The sequence below is a fragment of the Plectropomus leopardus genome, chromosome 9 (assembly GCF_026936395.1).
Source record: "Plectropomus leopardus strain MGB_pleo_1.0 chromosome 9, ASM2693639v1, whole genome shotgun sequence".
NCBI classification, from domain to species: domain Eukaryota; kingdom Metazoa; phylum Chordata; class Actinopteri; order Perciformes; family Serranidae; genus Plectropomus; species Plectropomus leopardus.
The window spans coordinates 25,262,925-25,281,604 of record NC_142184.1 but is presented as its reverse complement, the minus strand read 5'-3'; the positions used below and the strand labels follow the sequence as shown (position 1 = coordinate 25,281,604).

Genomic DNA, 18,680 nt, shown 5'->3' with positions numbered 1-18,680 from the left:
AGTGTTGAAGCAAAAGTAGTAAGTGTAAAAATACCCTCTTAAAAGCAAAGTCCTGCATTCAAAATCTTACCCAATTAACAGTACAAAAAACTGAAGGTACCAAACGTAAAACTGCTCATTGTGTGGAATGGCTAATTTCAGAATCAGATATTATTGAATTTTAATTATTGATACATGTATGGCTTCATTACTTAAAGGCTGCAGCTGGTAAAGGTGGATCTAATTAAAATATATCTATATACTGCAGGGTCCTTAACCTATGTGCCTGTGTACTTAATTGTATTAGGGACTGTACTCCATTTATCAGAGTAGGGGGTGGCTCGGGTGTCGCTTTAGTTGAAGTGTTTTGTTTGTTTGTTTGTTGGTTTTTCCAACCCTCCCTGGAGCAACAAATGTATAAATATTTCTTAAGCCTCCCTGGTGGACTGGAGGAAAATGTATGACTATACTTCCACAATAAATAACCATATTTCACTGTTTCTGGCCATTATAAATGGTGAGATTTTAGAAATTTTCAAAGAAACATGCCTTTAAAACCCACTTTGGTGTTTGGGGGTTCATATAGTATTTAAAAGAAATAAAAAAACAACCATTTGAAGCTGAAATGTCCCTCCCATACATAATTCCTTCCTCAGTGCTTAAAAATATCTGAAGAGACTCCCCTGTTTTGCGCTTACCCTTAAATAATGAACAGTCCTGTACATCAGTAAATTCTGAAGATGTGAACTTACTACTTTAAAAATCTTATTTTGCATTAAAATGCAGTTCAGAAGACCTTGGTTAATTATTAGAAATGCAAATGTAATGATTGACCCAATATACAATATATTGGTAATTTCTGTAGAAAGAGCATAATAGAAAGCCAGATTAGCTTTTCTTATTGTCCTGTTAATAGGAATACATGCTTTTGTCTGGGAGTTATGGACAGCTGTTGGTATTGTACTGCAGTAAAAAAAAAATATACTATTTATACATGCTAAGTGTAACAGCACAAGTACTCGGGAAGTTACCTAATACGTGCAGGAACATTTTGTTGTTTTTCTAGATTAAATTACCATTAAACAGTACATTGGTGGATTTACCCAAGTATTTGCTATTAATGTACTATTTACGAAGAATTTACTTTCTCGCGAAGGCAGGATTTTGTCCGCAACCGCTAACCGTAGTATGTCTCTCCTGAGCCACCGTACATGCTAACAGCGCATATGCTGGTGATTCAAACTACTCGCGTGTTGTTAAAACGCTTTTTTGTTTCGTCTGAAAGAGGGGATAAAGTGTACGAATGTCTCTTCAATCAACAAATCCCAACAACCCGATTGTGTTCTTCGACATAACCATTGGAGGGCAGGTGAGTAGAGAAAGAGTCTTAGCTAACGCGGACTTTACTTTCATGCTAGCTAACGTTGAATTAACGGTGCCATATCTCGCCAGTGTCACTAATGTCGTGTTTTGGTTAAATGTTGTTATGCAGTGAAGTACGCTGGTGGTATTTGAATGCCCTCACTTTACTACACTTACCAGATACACACAATGAACAATGTGTAGACCACAGACTGTAAAATCTCCATTATTCTCTTTCGGTTTATATTGTGGTGAGCGTCTTGTAGTGTATTTACGGTCTGTTGGTTGTCTATGTGTTTTTGTATTTTAATTATGTCACTCACAGGTGTTTTATTGTTTCGCTTTATTGCAGTTTAGATACTTATCTAATCCATCACCCGGACTAAACATAGTTTACACAAATTAGTTTACACTTAAACACCCTAAGAAGTAATCAAATATTATACTACGGTCAAATTGAGATATATCAAGATGTTCAGCGCATGGGAAAAAAGCCTTATTCAACTTGTGTTAATCCATCTTTACAATGACATTTGTCTGATCTCATTTTGGTAATCTTACCTCTTTTTTTTCATGTATTTATTTTTTAAGCAAACTGTTTTCTAATATGTCTTCAAAAGTAAAATTTGGTCCTTTCTTGGCCTCCACACATAACTGTTATTTAAAAAAAACTGCAAAATTAGGCTATTCAAGCCGCTTTTGAATAGACATCATGAGTAACAGCCACATCAAAACTGAAAGGACTGTCTCTTCACCTGTTAAATTGAGGTTGCCATTTGAAAATGTTGCACAGGTTTGGATTTGTTTTGCAAACTATTCCTTTTGTAAAATAAGAATTGAAAATAGGATGGGGTGATAGGGAGAAAATAAATCACAATATTTTACCACATATCTCATCACTGATATTGCAACAGTATTGTATTGTTGACTATTGGTGATTTTACAGAAATATATTTATACACTTAATGGGTTAAGGCAAATAATAGAAAAGAAAATTACATAACTTTACTGTAACTTTAACCAGAAAACACTTTTAAGACAATATCTAGTTTCATATCATGATATCTATTCATTGCCCAACCTTAATTAAATCATTTTCTCAGATACAGTATGCCCCAGATAGATGTTATGCTATTTTTTTTTTTTTTTTTTTTCTAAATCTTGGAACTTCTCATAAATCTTAATCGAATGTATTTGTTTGCTCAACTTCTCGAGGATTTAATCTAACATAGTACAGTTCAATTATGACTAAATGAGAAATCTCACTAAAAGGTAGATGCAGCTAATCTGCAACTTTTAATCATGTCACTTGGGCTGTTCACAAAATTTCATACTGATGCGATTTAGTATCCCTAAAGAATATGTGAGATACTTATGTACCAATAGTACGTGAATTACATACTGTATCCCACAATGCAATACGGTAGAGGACAACATTATCTAGAACAGCGACCAAAAGAGTTCTATGATGCCACTAATGCTTACATTTTAGAGTAAGTATGTGGGTAGTGTAAGACTGTACTTAGCTGTAGGTGTAATATAGTTTTAAAATTATCTTTAAATTCCTGGTAGAGCTGAAGTTACCAGAGGTTGACTTGGTTATGTGTCTCCAACTTGCAAGGAGGCACTCAGAAAGTGACGTGGTAATTACAGATCTGTGCATCTGAAAATATACGTACTACTGTTTATGTACACAAAAGTATGTTGAGCAATAGCATTAGTATGTAGTGCACATGCGATTTTGGATGCAACATTTATTTTAAGCAGCAGGTGTTTGCCCAGTTGTCGTGAGGGATGTAACGATACATCCATCTTGATCGATTTTGTCATCTTTAAGATTCATAAGCTTTCAATCATATCACATGATCATCATTAAGGTCAAGAATAAAGTTAAACCTCTTGAAATAAATTGTTACACATGAAATGCATTTATTATTATTTATTTGTATAAACAAAGGGTAGAATAATACATGGTTCGGTGGAAGAAAAATGGAGGACTGTGTTTCGAGATATTTATTGAGAAGCAATACATGTAAAAAAAAAAAAGAAATACATATAAATCATGAGTCAACACAGCATTTCCCTCAAGTCTAAAATTATCTTTGTAAAGGGCTGTATGACAAACACATACAAATAAATGTAGAAATTAGAAAATGTATGGTGTGATTTCTGTATTCTTTTCACAAGTTTAGCATTATGATTACAGCTTTCAGCAAAACTTTGCTCCCAAACTCGGCAAAGAGTTACATTTGAAGGTTCAGTCACAGCCTCTTGTCGGCTGCAGAATTTGAGCAGTTTAATTATTTGCCCCCAAACACTTCTGCATGTGCTGATGGAGAGGTGAGAGATGTGTGTCTGTGTCCAGGCTTAAGTTTAAGCATCCAACACGCAGCGTTTACACAGGTCAACCATTCATAGATAGTAGCTCAAGTCTTAATTCACTTTCTCCCATCATGCCTTCCCCTTGCTGATGGCTGTCAGGTGTGCGATGTAACATTTTTATTGTCGACCTCTTTTTCTATTACACGTGAAGGAGAGAGTTTCTCTTCACCTTTGATGGGTTAAACACAGCCACAGGGAGTTGGTGTTGTCGCGTCCCTTTGCTCAAATGCCAGTACACGTGCCACAAGCACACGTTTTCTGGCAGTTGGCTGTATGGTCCTTGCGACTTGCTGTTTACCCAGAACACCACACCCATCAGGAAACTGTTTGTACACTCCAACCATAGAAGGTTAACCGTGATATAGGCAGGTACTCCGTAGCCTAAGACCATACAGGCCACAGAAACGGTGAGATAGGGTATCCAAAATACACCAAAGCCCAGTGTTAGGCTGAACCACAGAGGCGGGTACGGTTGGACGGTCTCCTCCTGATAGTTCTCCTTGCTGCTTTTTGTCTCGGTGTTGTTGGTTGAGATGAACAAGAAGTCGCTGCTCTGGTTTCCTTGTTCTTCCCTCTCTTCAGATAACCTCTCAGCCTCTTTCAGCCACTGGGGAATCATTGACCAATAGGGCAGCATTGTGCATATTACACATGTGAAAAGCCCCAAAATAAAATACGCAATCAGTGCAGACTCCTCTACTTGACACACTAGAGCCTTTATCCCTGTCACATAATCCAGTTCCATCAGATCAGAGTTGGCAGAAACAAAAGAGTAAATGTAAGCTAGTATCCACACCAGCACCGTCAGGGAAGCGTTCCTCAGGTATTTGCCAAAGGTGCTCTGGTTGCAGAGGTTGCTGTCTACTAAACAATAGTCCAGAAAACCCAGGCACATCATGGGCAGCGGCAGTGCTCCATATGTTGTTGAGGCCTTTGCCAAGATGAAGCAGAGTGACACAAGATACCTGTCGGGACCAAGAAACCACATGCTTGCCACAAATAACACCATCACCAAGTCAGCCAGGACGATGGACAGGCTGCATATGCTTAAAAAGGAGGTGTACCGCTTCGGGCAGCATAAGTGAAGGACAGCTGCGTCCAGTCCCAACTTGAAAAACATAAGTAACAGATATTTGTCAGTGTTGCCAGTGTGACAGCCAGATGCCTCATCCCATTGCTCTATGATACCCAGCATTTTGACTGTATGGCTAGTTTGGGCTGCCGACTCAGGCAGCATTAGTTATACAGCAACAATGTTCGGTTCAAGATGGTCCAGGAAATGCTGTGAAAGAAAGACAAGATAATATTGATAAGGAAATTTGGCTATAGAAATAATAGACTGCAATAAATGATTAGTAAAAGCGTGTAGATGCATGAGTCTGCAAGCTTTTCACACACCAAGAGGCAAGAGATGGTTGAGCAGGTACTGGTAGATTGAAAGCCACACAGACTCTGACACATCTCATCTTATAATCAATTTAGCAAGTAGATGGCAGCCTTTCTAACAATAATACTAAGTATACAGACTTTAGTTTAGTTTAGTTTAGTTTATTCAGTCATGACAACACCAAATATTGTACACAGTATTGACATTTCACACAAAATCACAAAATCATTAACTCAAGAATCATGTGTTGAATATTGACTGAAAAGGCATCGGCAGAAGCAGACTGCTTATTAAAGCCTATCCTATATTATCAACTTTTTGGTCCACCAACCTCCAGAAAAACAAAGAAGACACAACAACAGATAATTAATCACACTTATAAGCTTCAAAAATAGCTTTACAAACCATTTTCTTAAAAACCAAAAAAGAATGACATGTTTTTAAATTTATGTCGGCATCATTCCAGAATTTAACGCCTATAATGGAGACACATCTTCTTTTCATACCTTTTTTAGCTTTTTGTACAGTAAACTTGTAAACACCTCTAAGATTATAAGGACTGTCCTGAATTGAAAAGAACCTCTGTATTGAGTCAGGGAGCATTTTTGATTTTGCTCTGAACATAATTTGCATTATTTTATAATAAAAACAGATCATTAAATTTCATAACATGAGAATTTAGAAAAAGTATTTCTGTGTGTGCATAATAGTCAGCATTATTGATGATACGTATAGCTCGTTTTTGCAATTTTACAATTGAATTTAAGGTGGTTTACTTTATGCATGAAATAGTGCCTCTCCTCTTTTTAATGCTATATTTCATGAAAGTAGATTCATTTTTAATGATGTAAGTAATGGTGTGTTTTGTTTCAGTTGAGGTGTCTCATCTCTGATTATAAAACACTGTGGGAAACCCTGGCAGGACATTGTACCAATACCCGAGACTCATTCAACACCCAGCCAAAGGACAGATGTCTGAAATCTGTCAAATGTTTTCTCTTAAAACTCTTCGCTTGAACATAAGTGAAACTAGATGCATTTTTTCCTCTTTGAGAGGTCTAGTGTGTAGGATTTAGTGGCATCTAGTGGTCAGGTTGTAGGACTGGAACTTTCAAGTCTTTAAGACAACTACCAGAGTTGTTCAGATACCACAATTGTCTTCTAAACTGCCTAAAATGTTGCATCAGGTCCTGGCGAGTGCACATTTCTATGCACAGTTCTGACACCCAATAATTTATTAATAAACCTTTAACGGCAGTTTTCCTGGAAGTCAGTTGTTGGACGGTCTAAAACAAGTTGTTTTAGTTTGGCAAAGAAGAATTTATTTCTTCTTATTATTTTTAGGTGATTATAACCTAATGGAAACGTCGTAATGAATAATATATACTGTTGCTGCCAATAGATGCCCCAAAATCCAACACACTGGACGTTTTAGGTTTTATAACATCTATATTTTTTGTGTAATTCATAAACACTGAATCACATTTTGAAAGATAAACAACTATATATATTTTGCCTCGCAGACTAAATTTAGCTAATGTGTTAATTTCCTAAACTTGTTGTGCAAGTTAACTAGAGATAACATTGAATTGGTAAATGTGTGTGCTGAGTGTACATTATCATGTCACCAGATGTGTAATTATAACTGATTAGTACTGTTCGTTATCACACACCCACCTAAATAAGGCATGTGACCAGCGGAGATATTACTAGTTTTCCACGTTTATGATAAGAAAAGCAAACAATCAGTAAAGCATTGATAATTCCATTGTCGCTCACTGTCAGTACAGTACACTGTTACTGCACACAATTACACATTGTGTAACACATTGCACACAAGTTTTTTTTTTTGGTGATTTTTTTTTTCCCCTGCAAAATAAATTCATATTGACTTTAATTATTGTAGTTTTGAAACACACTTTTGCTTCTCAGATAAATTGCATTCAAACTAAAACATACCTTTATCACACTTATTGTACTAATATAATATGTGATATGAGTTGAATACCACCATAATGATATAACTAGTGATAAGTAAACACACTGAGGTGTACTTAGTTCTGCCTTTCAGATGCTTTCTGCTAAAATACAAAAACTTGAAAATAGGTGAAAGGAAATTATTTCCAACATTCTTTTCTCTTTCACAGTCTCTCCTGGCATGTTTATTATGCCAGCTGACATTGCCATGATGATAAGAAATGATATGTTGTGCAGCCATATCACATTTGAAATTCAGTTTTTTGCATGTTGTTACTTACTTTTTCCAGCAATGGTACTCATTCTAAGAGCTCACACTGTCCTGCATTTTATTTTGTAAAACTGATGACAGGAGAAACAAGTTCTGCCATTTAATGCATGTAACATGTACTCAACAAGTTAAGAAGTAAAATACATGTAACCCTAAACTGTCTGTACCTCTGTGTTCAGGGTTGTCCCAATCCAGTGAGTTTCAGTATAGATCCAGTCAGAGGTCCTGCACGCGTTCATCTGGACTTGTCGATGAACCGCCGTCAGGTGGAGCGGCTCCCTTTCAGGCAGCTTTTTACGGCTCCACCTTCACATTGTGAATGCAAACATTCTGTGGGACACACCTACTGTGTCTTCCAGGAGGCCCACTTGTTTTCCCTCCTATATGCCCCCGAGGGGGCTGCCTCTTGTTATGTCGATTTACATGTCCTGTAACAGATAACCTGGATTGGGAACACAGCTTCTACGGACAATACGTGTAGCTGAAACCACACCCTGTGAGTGGTTTTGTTCACCTGCACCCTATACATCCCTATACAGTTACCCAAGCATTAGGAAGAATCTGCATCGATTGTTAAATGTTGGAGGCCTAAAGTTGCTTTAGAAATGCTTGCCTGCCAGGCTGTAACACTGACAGCTGCTGTACCATGCTTTTAATGTCTGTTGAAAAGTTGGCACAATCAGGTGTTTTGGCCAGCTATTGCATTTCTTATGCGTGCAGACATACTAAAATGCAGGGGTAGGAGTCTAAACGCAGTCTAATGATTCCTTGTCTCTTTGCCATGTGGGGCTGTTTGCTCTTGGTGTAAATATTTGCATCCAGGTACTTCAAGGTACAAAATATGCACAGGATAGTTAAAGGCAGTGTAGTGAAGTTGGCTGGGTGTTGTATCAATTGTACTTGATGTATCGCGGCTTGTTCCGCGAGGGATATATAAAATGAGGGAGGCAAAAATCCACTGCAAATTGTCACATCGTTTTTTAAAGCCAATTATTAACAGCTTGCTGTGGGCAAGAAGCTTAAAGTTCACAGGAAAAACATTGACACTTCCTCACTGAGAAGAGACAGGTGCTTCAGAATAACTTGAACAGTACTTTATTTAACTTTATCATAACATTATTTAATTTCATTATTACAGCACTTTATTTTAACAGTATTAAATTTAACGTTATCTAACTTAATTATAAAAGCATGTATTTAATTTTATTTCAGCAGTACTTTATCCTAACAGTGCTTAATTTAACTTAATTTTAACAGCACTTAAACTTTTCTAATAGAATTGTGTTTAACCAACTATTAAAACAGGACTTTATATCAACAGTACTTATACTTTTTTATAACAGTACCTTATTTGATTTGATTGCAACAGTATTTAACTTCATTTTAACAAACTTAATCATAACATTGCTTCATTTACCTTTATTGTAATAGTAGTTTATGAAGTAGTTTAGTGTTTTAGTTGTCTGCAGTGGTCTGCAGTAGTTGGGAGAATATCAACATTTACGTATATCTTGTGTGTCACGATCAAGCCTAAAAAATATTGTGATGTTATTTATAGGCCATATTGCCCATCCCTAGTTCAGTGCACATTTCTCATCTTCCTCACAGTTTTTGAATTTCCATTTAGAGAAAGCCAAAGCGATCTTTTAAAATGGCATTCGATACCCTCCTTTCAGCATCACAGCAAAAGTATTTCATCACTACATTTATCAAAATGTAGACAGTAGTGTATTATCTGAAAAAAAAAAAGTTAGAAAAAATAATTATATATGCTGTCTTACCTGTTGTTAGGTACGTCACACTCCAGCCACAGAAAACCCTCAGCAGATGAAATCCTGTGTGGTTAATGAATGTTCTGTACCGACGCTCAGCTTCTGTATTTAATATCATTGCCCAGAAACAACAAAACATACTGTATTGTTCTTAACAGGTGATCCAATGGGTGTTTGTTGGACTGAGTCGCATGTGTGGACTGAAGGGAGCGTGGTGCAGTGATGTCATATGGACAAACTGCTCTTTTCACAACAGCACAATGTTTGTTTTCACACACAGATACAGACACGTGGACAGTGTCCTAACAGTCGGCCATTTGCATGTCTCTCTTGGTTGTGGGAGGCCTGAGTGAACAAACACACACATACACACAACTCATAGAGGATTTAATGTATTCCACCTCATTTACATCTTTCTCTTATGTATGCTTTGACCGCTGGGAATCAGAAGCGAGACAGAATAGCTTGTGTTGTTGCGATGAAACAGTCTACTTGATATTTTCAGTAGAGTCAAGAGAGAACTTAAAGATCGAAGAGGAGTAAGACGATGTGTGTATGTGTCTGAGTGTGTGTATTCAAGGCCAGAAATTGAAGGAATGAAGATGCGAAGAAATCCTACACCAAATACTCAGCAAATGTGATGTGTTTTTGAATTACTTTCTGTTGACAAGTTTCTGAGTGTAACTGGTTAGTCCTGCTGAGGCCATCCATGTCATACAGGAATGACCAGTTTCTGTTCATTCACTATCGTTTTCCCTGAAGGGAAACTATTTGTCTGACCTTTTAAGGTCTACACTGTTTATCTCTTTGATTTGTGTGTTCACAAAAAGTTTTCTTGACTGTTTTGCAGGATGTCGGACGGATGAAGATCGAGCTGTTTGCCGATGTTGTTCCAAAGACGGCAGAGAATTTTCGGTAAGGAGGAATTGTGCATCACAGGCTGCTCAGTCAGATTATTTGATCACATGGTCTGTTTAAAATACACATAGAGAAAAGTGATTATTACAGTTGTATATTTTCACAACAAATGAGAATATGTCTGAGTATTGAAAGATGTTACTTATAATCTCATCATCTCTTACAGGCAGTTCTGCACTGGGGAGTTCAGGTAAGGCAGTGTAATGTTACACAAACACTACCTCACCATCCTGCACATCTATTGGAAGAAATTAATATAATACTCATGAGTGTGTTTATTATCACCTAAAAATAAAAAATATTGTGTTTTCCATCAGAATGGGCCCTTTTTATCTACATACAGAGCATGTCCTGTTACACAGAGTTACCATTTTGTTGCACAATATCCCAGAGTGGACAAATCAAACACTGGCTCTAGATAGAGCGATTTGTGTGTTTGCGTCGGCCACCATAGTTCTTCTACACGCCTGGGACGCAGGAGAAGTGTTTATTCTGAAACCTCACTGCTATATGCCATTAAATCCTACACACCGGACCTTTAATGTGCACTTAAAGAGAAACTTCAGCCTTTTTTTTAACGTGGACACCATTTCCCTATGTTTTTGTGTTTAAGTGATTAATTGGAACAACAACTTTTGACAGTGGTCCAGTATTGAGTGAGAATTAGGCTACAGTGTAACCATTTTGGTGCAATAGGACACTGTCAATGCACGTCTATTACAAGTGCTTGTTTTTGACACTGACAGGCTCAGATTGTTATCAAAAGTGTTTGACAACATAATGGAAAGGTCCCTACAGAGAAATAAAACACTTTTCTTTGCCTTTTGCTTGATTTGCTCTGTTTGGTATTGTGTTAAATCAAGTCTCATGAGTTGAGGTCTTGCAGGATTGCAATACCAAACAGACCGGATCAAGTGAAAGGAAAAGAAAAAATGTTTTATTTCTCCGTAAGGTCCTTGCGTTATACTATCAGACACTTAGATTAACGATGTAAGCCTGTCAGTGACAAAAACAAGCACTTTTATTGGCTGTACAATGACAGCGTGCTATTGCTACAAGTTACTATCAGGCTCAAACAAATGAAGGATTCACAAAGCAGCACAGACAGAGTAGCAGTTAAGGATCTTTATTACAGGCAAGGTCAGTACACGGTATATCAGTCCACAGGCAAAGGTATCCAAAAAGGCAGGCAAAAGAGCGGTCAAAAAACAAGCTAGGATCAATAGCAATACACAAGAAACACTGGGAAGTGTTTCTGGGAATGCTGGGAAGCTCACAAGGTGGTAAAGACAATCTGGCACAGAGCAGTGGGAAGACAGAGGCTAAATACACTGGGGCAGGCGAGACAATGACACACAGGTGAAACACATTAGGGCAGGGCAGGCAATCGCACAAGAGGGAAACTTGATAAATAGCAGGAACTTAACTAAGAGCAGGGCATGACAGTGACGTTGCAGCCTGTTTCACTGCCACGCAGCTAATTTTTAAAAAGTTGTTGTTTCCATTTATCACATAAAAAAACCTGGGAAAATAGGGTCCAGGCTGAAAAATGTGTTTTTTTTTACATCAAAGAAATCTGATTATTCACAGCATTTGGTAGCAATCAGATTTTTCAGACATGAAAATAAGAAACTGTCTTCCCTTTATCAGAATAAGAAATGAGGAGAAACCTGATTAACACAAAAGGTTTCTGCTGGAGAAGCCTAACTATTTGGCCACATATATGCTCAAACAGGTCTCTGAAGGGTATCTGCATGTGCATGACAAAGAGCCAGGACAGGGGAAGTATCGCTGCGGCAGGAGTGCAGCAGAACGAAAGGAAAAATCATTACTTGGAGCTGTGCCTCCTTGTATCGAAACTACTTTAATTAAGTTGAGATAAGTAGAAGAGATCAAATGCATACGTGCAGCGAGACAAAACTGTGCTCAACTCCGTCCTCTTACTGACCAGATGCTCTGCAGATTATTTGAAGCTGATGTAGTGTATACAGCTAAACACTTTTTTATGTAACACATGTAATGCCCATTACCAGCCAAAACTGCAGGACACATTAACCTGTTGTAAGAATCACAAAGCACACATTTTATGCAAAGATGTAAATCAACAAACAAAGACAAAGATCTACATGTGAAAGGTGCGTATTTGGAGAATGCTAAAGGAAGCTTTTAACCCACAATGTGCATGAAAATGGATGTGCAGCAGTTTTGCATTACTAGACTGATAAACGCTCTGCGCCGTTGTCAAATGTGGAGGCGCACCCGTATGCAAAGATGGCAGTCTGCCCATACGCACTGATAGTCAAATTTAAGGGCAATGCAATGTAAACCCCAGTCATCTACAGTAGAACAGGATCGTTTTAATGACGGTCTAAGAGCTGTCTAAGAGATGTGGTATGTACCCAGACCTGCTGAAATGATGCACTATGTTCTGTCAAAACCACTCATCGCTAACATGGACATACCTGCTCTGCGAGAAGTAATCGTTTAGCGTACAATACAACGTGATATCTTCACCAACAACTTCATTTTGTTCTTAAACTTTTGTCCTACAGGAAGGATGGAGTCCCTATTGGTTTCAAAGGTTGCACGTTTCACAGGTATATACCATGGCAGCTTGGTTTGTAGAGCTCACATTATACTATGATGTTTGAAAGATTTTTATATATTTTTTTTTTTTTTATTTTACCTGGTTTTCTCCTGGGTATTCACTGTCAACGCTGGCATTCAGGCTGTTCTGTCCTTGTTTTTCTTAATATTTATAGTTCTTAGAGGCTAACTTACCTATTAACTAGTAAGATCCTGAACACAGAATAAAATAACAGAACTTGAATGAGTTTTTTTTTTTTTTTTTAAATGAAAGGAATTCTAGTTGTGCTGACCATTGAAATCCAGAATAGGCACCTGCTGTTGGCTTATTAATGCTACTAAAGCAGTAGTATCAATGTGCCAAAAATCATATTAAACTACATCCTCAAGGGTATTATTTAGTGGTTCATTCATATGCAACTATAATATATACATTAGAAGTGAGTAAACTGTAACTTGCTGTGTTTCATGGGAACTACAGTGTCCATGTGCCTGTTTACACACGGTATTAACATGTGTCTTAGGTGATCTGATCATATATGGACAGCTCAAAGTCTGTCTGTTCACACCATCGACTGTATAATAAACATGAACATCATGACAGCTCCCCCCAAAGTGAAACCAAAACATTTCAATCACCACGTGGAGGCTGCCCTCACTATAGGTTTTTAACCCTGCCCCCTCCATCTTAGGGAATAGGACATGGACCAAACTAAATAATTAAAAGTACATGTCAAATAATTTCCCCCAAAGTTCTTTTCTATCATTTTAGGTAGTTCTTATCACACTGATGTCTGTTCAAGTGCTTGTTTTTCTGATAAGTTTGGTTTTAATTAGTTATTTGAGTTGACGTCATGATTGACAGCGGTGTGAGCCAATCTGTGTTGCTCCTTCACTCTCCACTTTTTAATACTATAACCCAAGAGATTTTAATAGCAGGTGCAAATGGCTGTGGGGGGAAAAAAACACTGTTTACCTATTTTTATGTTTTTTGTTATACAACAAATTATCAAAGTACATTTTATGTTTAATTTGATTTTAAAAAATGTTCACACATCATATATATCAGCATATCTTACCAGTCAGTCTTTCTGCCTGTGTGTATTTTTGGTTTACTACAGCAAATCTGACTGTACTGATGTGTTTGTTGGCAGGGTGATCAAAGATTTTATGGTACAAGGAGGGGACTTTGTAAATGTAAGTACATGCACAACTCTTCTATTATGACTAAAGGTTACATGTTTTGCATAACTGTTTGCATTTATGGCCTGGATTCAGGCTTGGGTGAACTCTGACACTCATTCATCATAGTAATTGATGCCCAAAATAGATACACACAAGGTGTTAAGTATATTTGCTGTGAATACTAAACCTCATCTCAGTGGGGAAAAAACTGGTATTTTACTTGTTTATTCGTATTTATTTGATCTTTATTTTACCTGGAATATTCTCATTGAGATTTCAGATTTCCTGGCCAAGATAGCAGCATAAATAGTATCACATAAAATAATAAACAGACTAAAAATACAACAGCAAAAAGTTAAAATGATAAAACAGTATAAAAATGTCAAACACATAACACAAGCTACAGACTTAAAACAGTTTAGAGCTAACGACTGAATTAGCAGTGTTCAGTAACCGGACATGTGCAGTCAGTGGCCAAAAATAACATTTAAAAAAAAGCTTGATTAGAGAAGAAGAATGTTGGCTGGATCTGTTTGTTTAATGGGGTAATTTCCCCATAAACAATACAAAGACATTGATAATAAAAGCTGGTGAACTCGTTGGCATTTTGCCTTTGTACATTTACTTAAGGAACTGTCTTCATTTAGTGAATAAATCTTTCCATGATGTTGGACAAGCTGCAGTTGAGTTGTGAACTGAGCAGGAGGACAATCCCCCCGTGTTGCACCTCCTGGTGGGGCTCTGCTGAATTACTGCAGTTCATGAGGTAGAACCTTCTCTAAAACTTTGTGAGCCCTATCTTATGTACTGCTTTCTGTCTTTTTTTGCAAAGGGTGATGGAACTGGTATCTGCAGCATCTACAGAGGTCCATTTGCAGACGAGAACTTCAAAATAAAACACACTGTGCCTGGTCTTCTGGCCATGGTATGTAGATCAATGTTCAGATGTTAGGGACACAATTGAATCAGCAAACGGCCTTTTTACATTGACTTCATCTTAATTAACATTTACTGCATTCATTTTGTATATCCTCTATTATACTATATCGAATATTATGTTAATTAAGATTTGATAAATCCGCTCAAAGTGGACCCCAACCTCTGTAGACAAGAGAATTTGATTGATCCATTCAAAGTGAATTAAACCAAACCAATACAGACAAACAGATTTTTAACACTGCCATTTTCTCAATTATGTTTGTCTTACTCAGGCAAACAGTGGTCCAGGGACAAATGGTTGTCAGTTTTTCATTACCTGCACTAAATGTGACTGGTTAGATGGGAAGCATGTTGTTTTTGGTGAGTAAATCTAACATATTAATTTTGCATGAATATTTATTTAGAGCGATGCTTCAGTTTGTGTATGTGCCAGTGTTTACCCATTTTGTTCATGTGTCTTTCAGGAAAAGTGGTTGATGGTTTGCTGATCATGAGAAAAATTGAGGTAAAACACATTGTAATATTAGTTTATATTTATATGTTGGTTTCAGTGGCTACATTTGTGAGAGGAGACCACCCATAATGGTGAAAAAAGGAATACTTCGCCGACAAAATTACCATTTATATACCAGTTAATCATGCTGTGTTACCTTGAATTCCTGAAGGAAATGTTATTCTCACATGCCAGGAATCAACAAAGAATCCAAAAATGACAAACATTGTTGATTAATTGGAGTCATTGGAGACTTCATTTAACAACAGCAAAACTATGCCCAGACATTCATTTACAAGCTGTCACGTAAATCCTCCAGTATAATACATGCCTCAATTATCCAGTCATATGCACAGTGTTTCCCAAAAATACACTGAGCATATGACTGGATAAATTGAGACTTGGATTATATTGCAGGATTTGTGTGAGATTTTGTAAAATGAATGCTTTGATATAAGCCCTTTTTACGCAGAGATCCTGCAGTGGGACCACAAATAAAACCTTTTATTAAACTGCTTTTGCTTTTTTGTAACAGAACCAAACAGTCCAAGCATAATGCTGCCCCGGTGTATGATTTTAGACAGCGTGGCGTTGTTTCAGAAGCAATAGATGCATGACGACTGTGATGTGTAAAACAGCAGCATTGGCTTCTAGTGTGGTGTATAACATACGCATCAGGCAGCACTTTCTAAACCACATCAATGGAATATCACTGCAATGACAATCATATACCGTCCCTGTTATCTGGTGGTTGATCTTGTCCTCTGCTTGCAGGTTAAGGAGCTCTTGTACCTCACTGTCCTCCCAATTTGTGCACATTTTAAGTTGCTGTTTTTCTTCTTTGGGGTAGCTGCTAACTGCTATCAGCTGCATTTAAAATCTCCCGGCTGTGGGTCGCACATATCACACGTCATCAAAATCTCACACTCTTCTTTGCATGCCACCTGCCCCTTTTACACAGACACAGGCACTGTTACTACCTCCTCTCCTCTCTCAAAGACAAGACAGCAATGTTTTCTGCCATTTTTTGGATTCTTTATTCACTGGAGGCATGCAAGAAAGTTTATTTGACGATTTTAAGGAGACATGGCATGAATGATTAACTGACTGAGATGTATATGTTTGTGTATATTTATATTTGTGTGTGTGTGTGTGTGTGTGTGTGTGTGTGTGTGTGTGTGCATATTTATAGTCTTTCTGTTTATTTTGTGGATGAAGTATTCCTTTAACACTCACCACATTGTACAACATGCTGTACTATACTATTATTTCACTCATCTCTGAATGGAAATCTGTTTTGAAGAGAGCCGCATATGTGTTTCAGGATATGTGTCAAATGCTTGTTTAACATTTTTAACATTCACTATGAATGCTTTTATCTCCACAGTGGTTTTTAAAACTTTAGACAAATATTTCAAAGCAAACATCTAACCTGTGACTTAAACCCATTCACTGACATTTGCAGTACCTTAATCTTGCGCTTCATCTTCATGTATATGTAACAAGTAAACACACTATGGATTTTGTGCATAAAGGGGTAATTTGAGCTGAGTGTAATGTTTACATGAATATTTGTGCTCCTTTCTGCCAACAGAATGTTCCTACGGGACCCAACAACAAGCCCAAACTCCCCATCGTCATCGCACAGTGTGGAGAGATGTGATCCAGAACTACACGACCTCTGTACACATGACATTGTGTCTCATACTCCCTTGATACTCCTCAGCAAACATCAACACCCACATGTTTTTTGTGTATGGAAGCATTCTCCCATTATGCACATTGAAGTACTGCATTAAGATCAGTAGTACGACCCTTTGGCAGTTTGCTGAGTTTAGTAAACCTGATTCCAAGATAACTGCTGCATCCAAATCCAAACTCTGATATTCATATCTCAGGTGGATTTTGGAGCGGACAAGACGTGCTTCATATATGGATTTAAAAGTCAATTTCCAAAACATTTTGTTAAACGTTTTTGATGTTTTTTGAGTCCAAATACAGACAGTTTGTGAATGCTGTTATAAAAGGACAAAAAAAGGTTCTTTATAATCCCAAGGAAAGATTTGTTCCACATGGGAAGCATTCCCATTCCCACACACTGTTTATCATTTATGATCAATAAATTTTTTACATTTTTGTAAACGGATGGAGGAGTTCTTGTTTGTTTAAATCTAAATGGCATCATGCTAAAGAGGTTTTTTTTCTTTTATTGTTGGGAATAAAATATTAAATGTTGCACTGTTCTCTGAACCCCAAGTACTCAATGTATGTATACTATTTCAAGTATGCAGATGTAACAAATAATTTAATTGCTGTCAACCAGTTCCACAAAATATATGTATTTATTACAGTGTTGCCATGGAATGTAAGACCAATTCCAAGTCACAAAAATCTGAAAATATTAGTAATGTATCAGGCCCTTTTTATGTTAATATTTTAATCCTCCATTTTATCAATTTAATCTCTAATGAAGAAACTAGTCACATAAACTGCTCTGAATTTACTACAGCATACCCAGTGTGATGTGCATTGTTTTGGGGAGCTAATTTCATCTTCCGTATATGTTTCTGACCTTGTAAAATATAGCTATTCTTTCATTTTTAAATGTATTGAATTTATCCCTAAATTGCATACAGACGTATATTTGGACTCTGAAGTGATGGTGCATACAAATGAATCTCAACCTCATTGCCGCAAAGCAAAAGAGGGAAACACTTTACAGTGAAAGGCGCGAGAGTCCTCCAAGGCATACACTCCAGTGCCAAGCAATCCTCTGCTGAACTTATGGCTACCTCCTCTTATCCCAGCCATCCATACAAATCCAAGCCATCAGACCCCTTCCCCCATCCACGCTCTCCCTCTTCTGCCTTGGACCTCGTTCCATTGGCACAAAAGAATCCTTTCAGATGGAGACTCTGTTCTTATGGAAGCAGGAAGAAGGTTTTTTTTTTTTAGGAGGAGGGGGAGGAGGGGGAGTCTCTTCGTGGGGAGGCTTTCTGGGGTCAATGCTAAAGCCCATCTTTGTGTGGGAGAACGGGACTCAGCCATTAACAGCGAGCTCTTCACACATCAGCCAGTGCTCATAAACAGTGCCAGTGGAGCATTAACATGACAATGGATGGAGGGGGGGGGCTGCGGTGGGGTAGCCTCACACTCAGTCTGGGTTTGTCTGCTCCATGCTACTGGAAGTGGCGTTGGGATAATGACTGCATTTAAGCAGTTTAATGGGCAGGGCAGTATAAGAGAAGGAGCAAATAGTATGATATTACATCACAATGTCACTGTTTAAGCTTAAGTCGACACTTAAATTTAAGAAATGTAACCATCTAACAAAGCATTTACAGAAAAGGAGGACGTACAACATTTTAAACGTCCTCCCTTTGAAGACTGAATAATATCAGGGCACAAGAATTATTAAGGAACAGTATG

The 18,680-nt window shown here is 37.5% G+C and overlaps 2 protein-coding genes across 3 annotated transcripts; one reads left to right on the top strand and one right to left on the bottom strand.

The window, feature by feature from the left end:
* Positions 1–1,139: 1,139 nt before the first annotated feature.
* ppih (peptidylprolyl isomerase H (cyclophilin H)) lies at positions 1,140–17,397 on the top strand. Its single transcript, XM_042492598.2, has 9 exons — positions 1,140–1,348; positions 9,981–10,045; positions 10,215–10,238; positions 12,601–12,645; positions 13,789–13,831; positions 14,652–14,744; positions 15,031–15,118; positions 15,223–15,263; positions 16,846–17,397. The coding sequence occupies exons 1-9, from the start codon at positions 1,283–1,285 to the stop codon at positions 16,912–16,914; spliced, it is 534 nt and encodes a 177-aa protein (XP_042348532.1). The 5' UTR covers positions 1,140–1,282; the 3' UTR covers positions 16,915–17,397.
* On the bottom strand, positions 3,247–9,969 carry LOC121947515 (putative G protein-coupled receptor 160). 2 transcript variants are annotated; one of them, XM_042492597.2, is made up of 2 exons: positions 9,140–9,969; positions 3,247–5,005 (listed from the first exon to the last, which is right to left on the bottom strand). In XM_042492597.2, the coding sequence occupies exon 2, from the start codon at positions 4,958–4,960 to the stop codon at positions 3,863–3,865; it is 1,098 nt and encodes a 365-aa protein (XP_042348531.2). In that variant the 5' UTR covers positions 4,961–5,005; positions 9,140–9,969; the 3' UTR covers positions 3,247–3,862. The 2 variants fall into 2 exon arrangements, with proteins under 2 accessions (XP_042348531.2, XP_087938467.1); XM_088082341.1 differs by lacking the exon at positions 9,140–9,969 and adding an exon at positions 7,526–7,817.
* Positions 17,398–18,680: the final 1,283 nt, after the last annotated feature.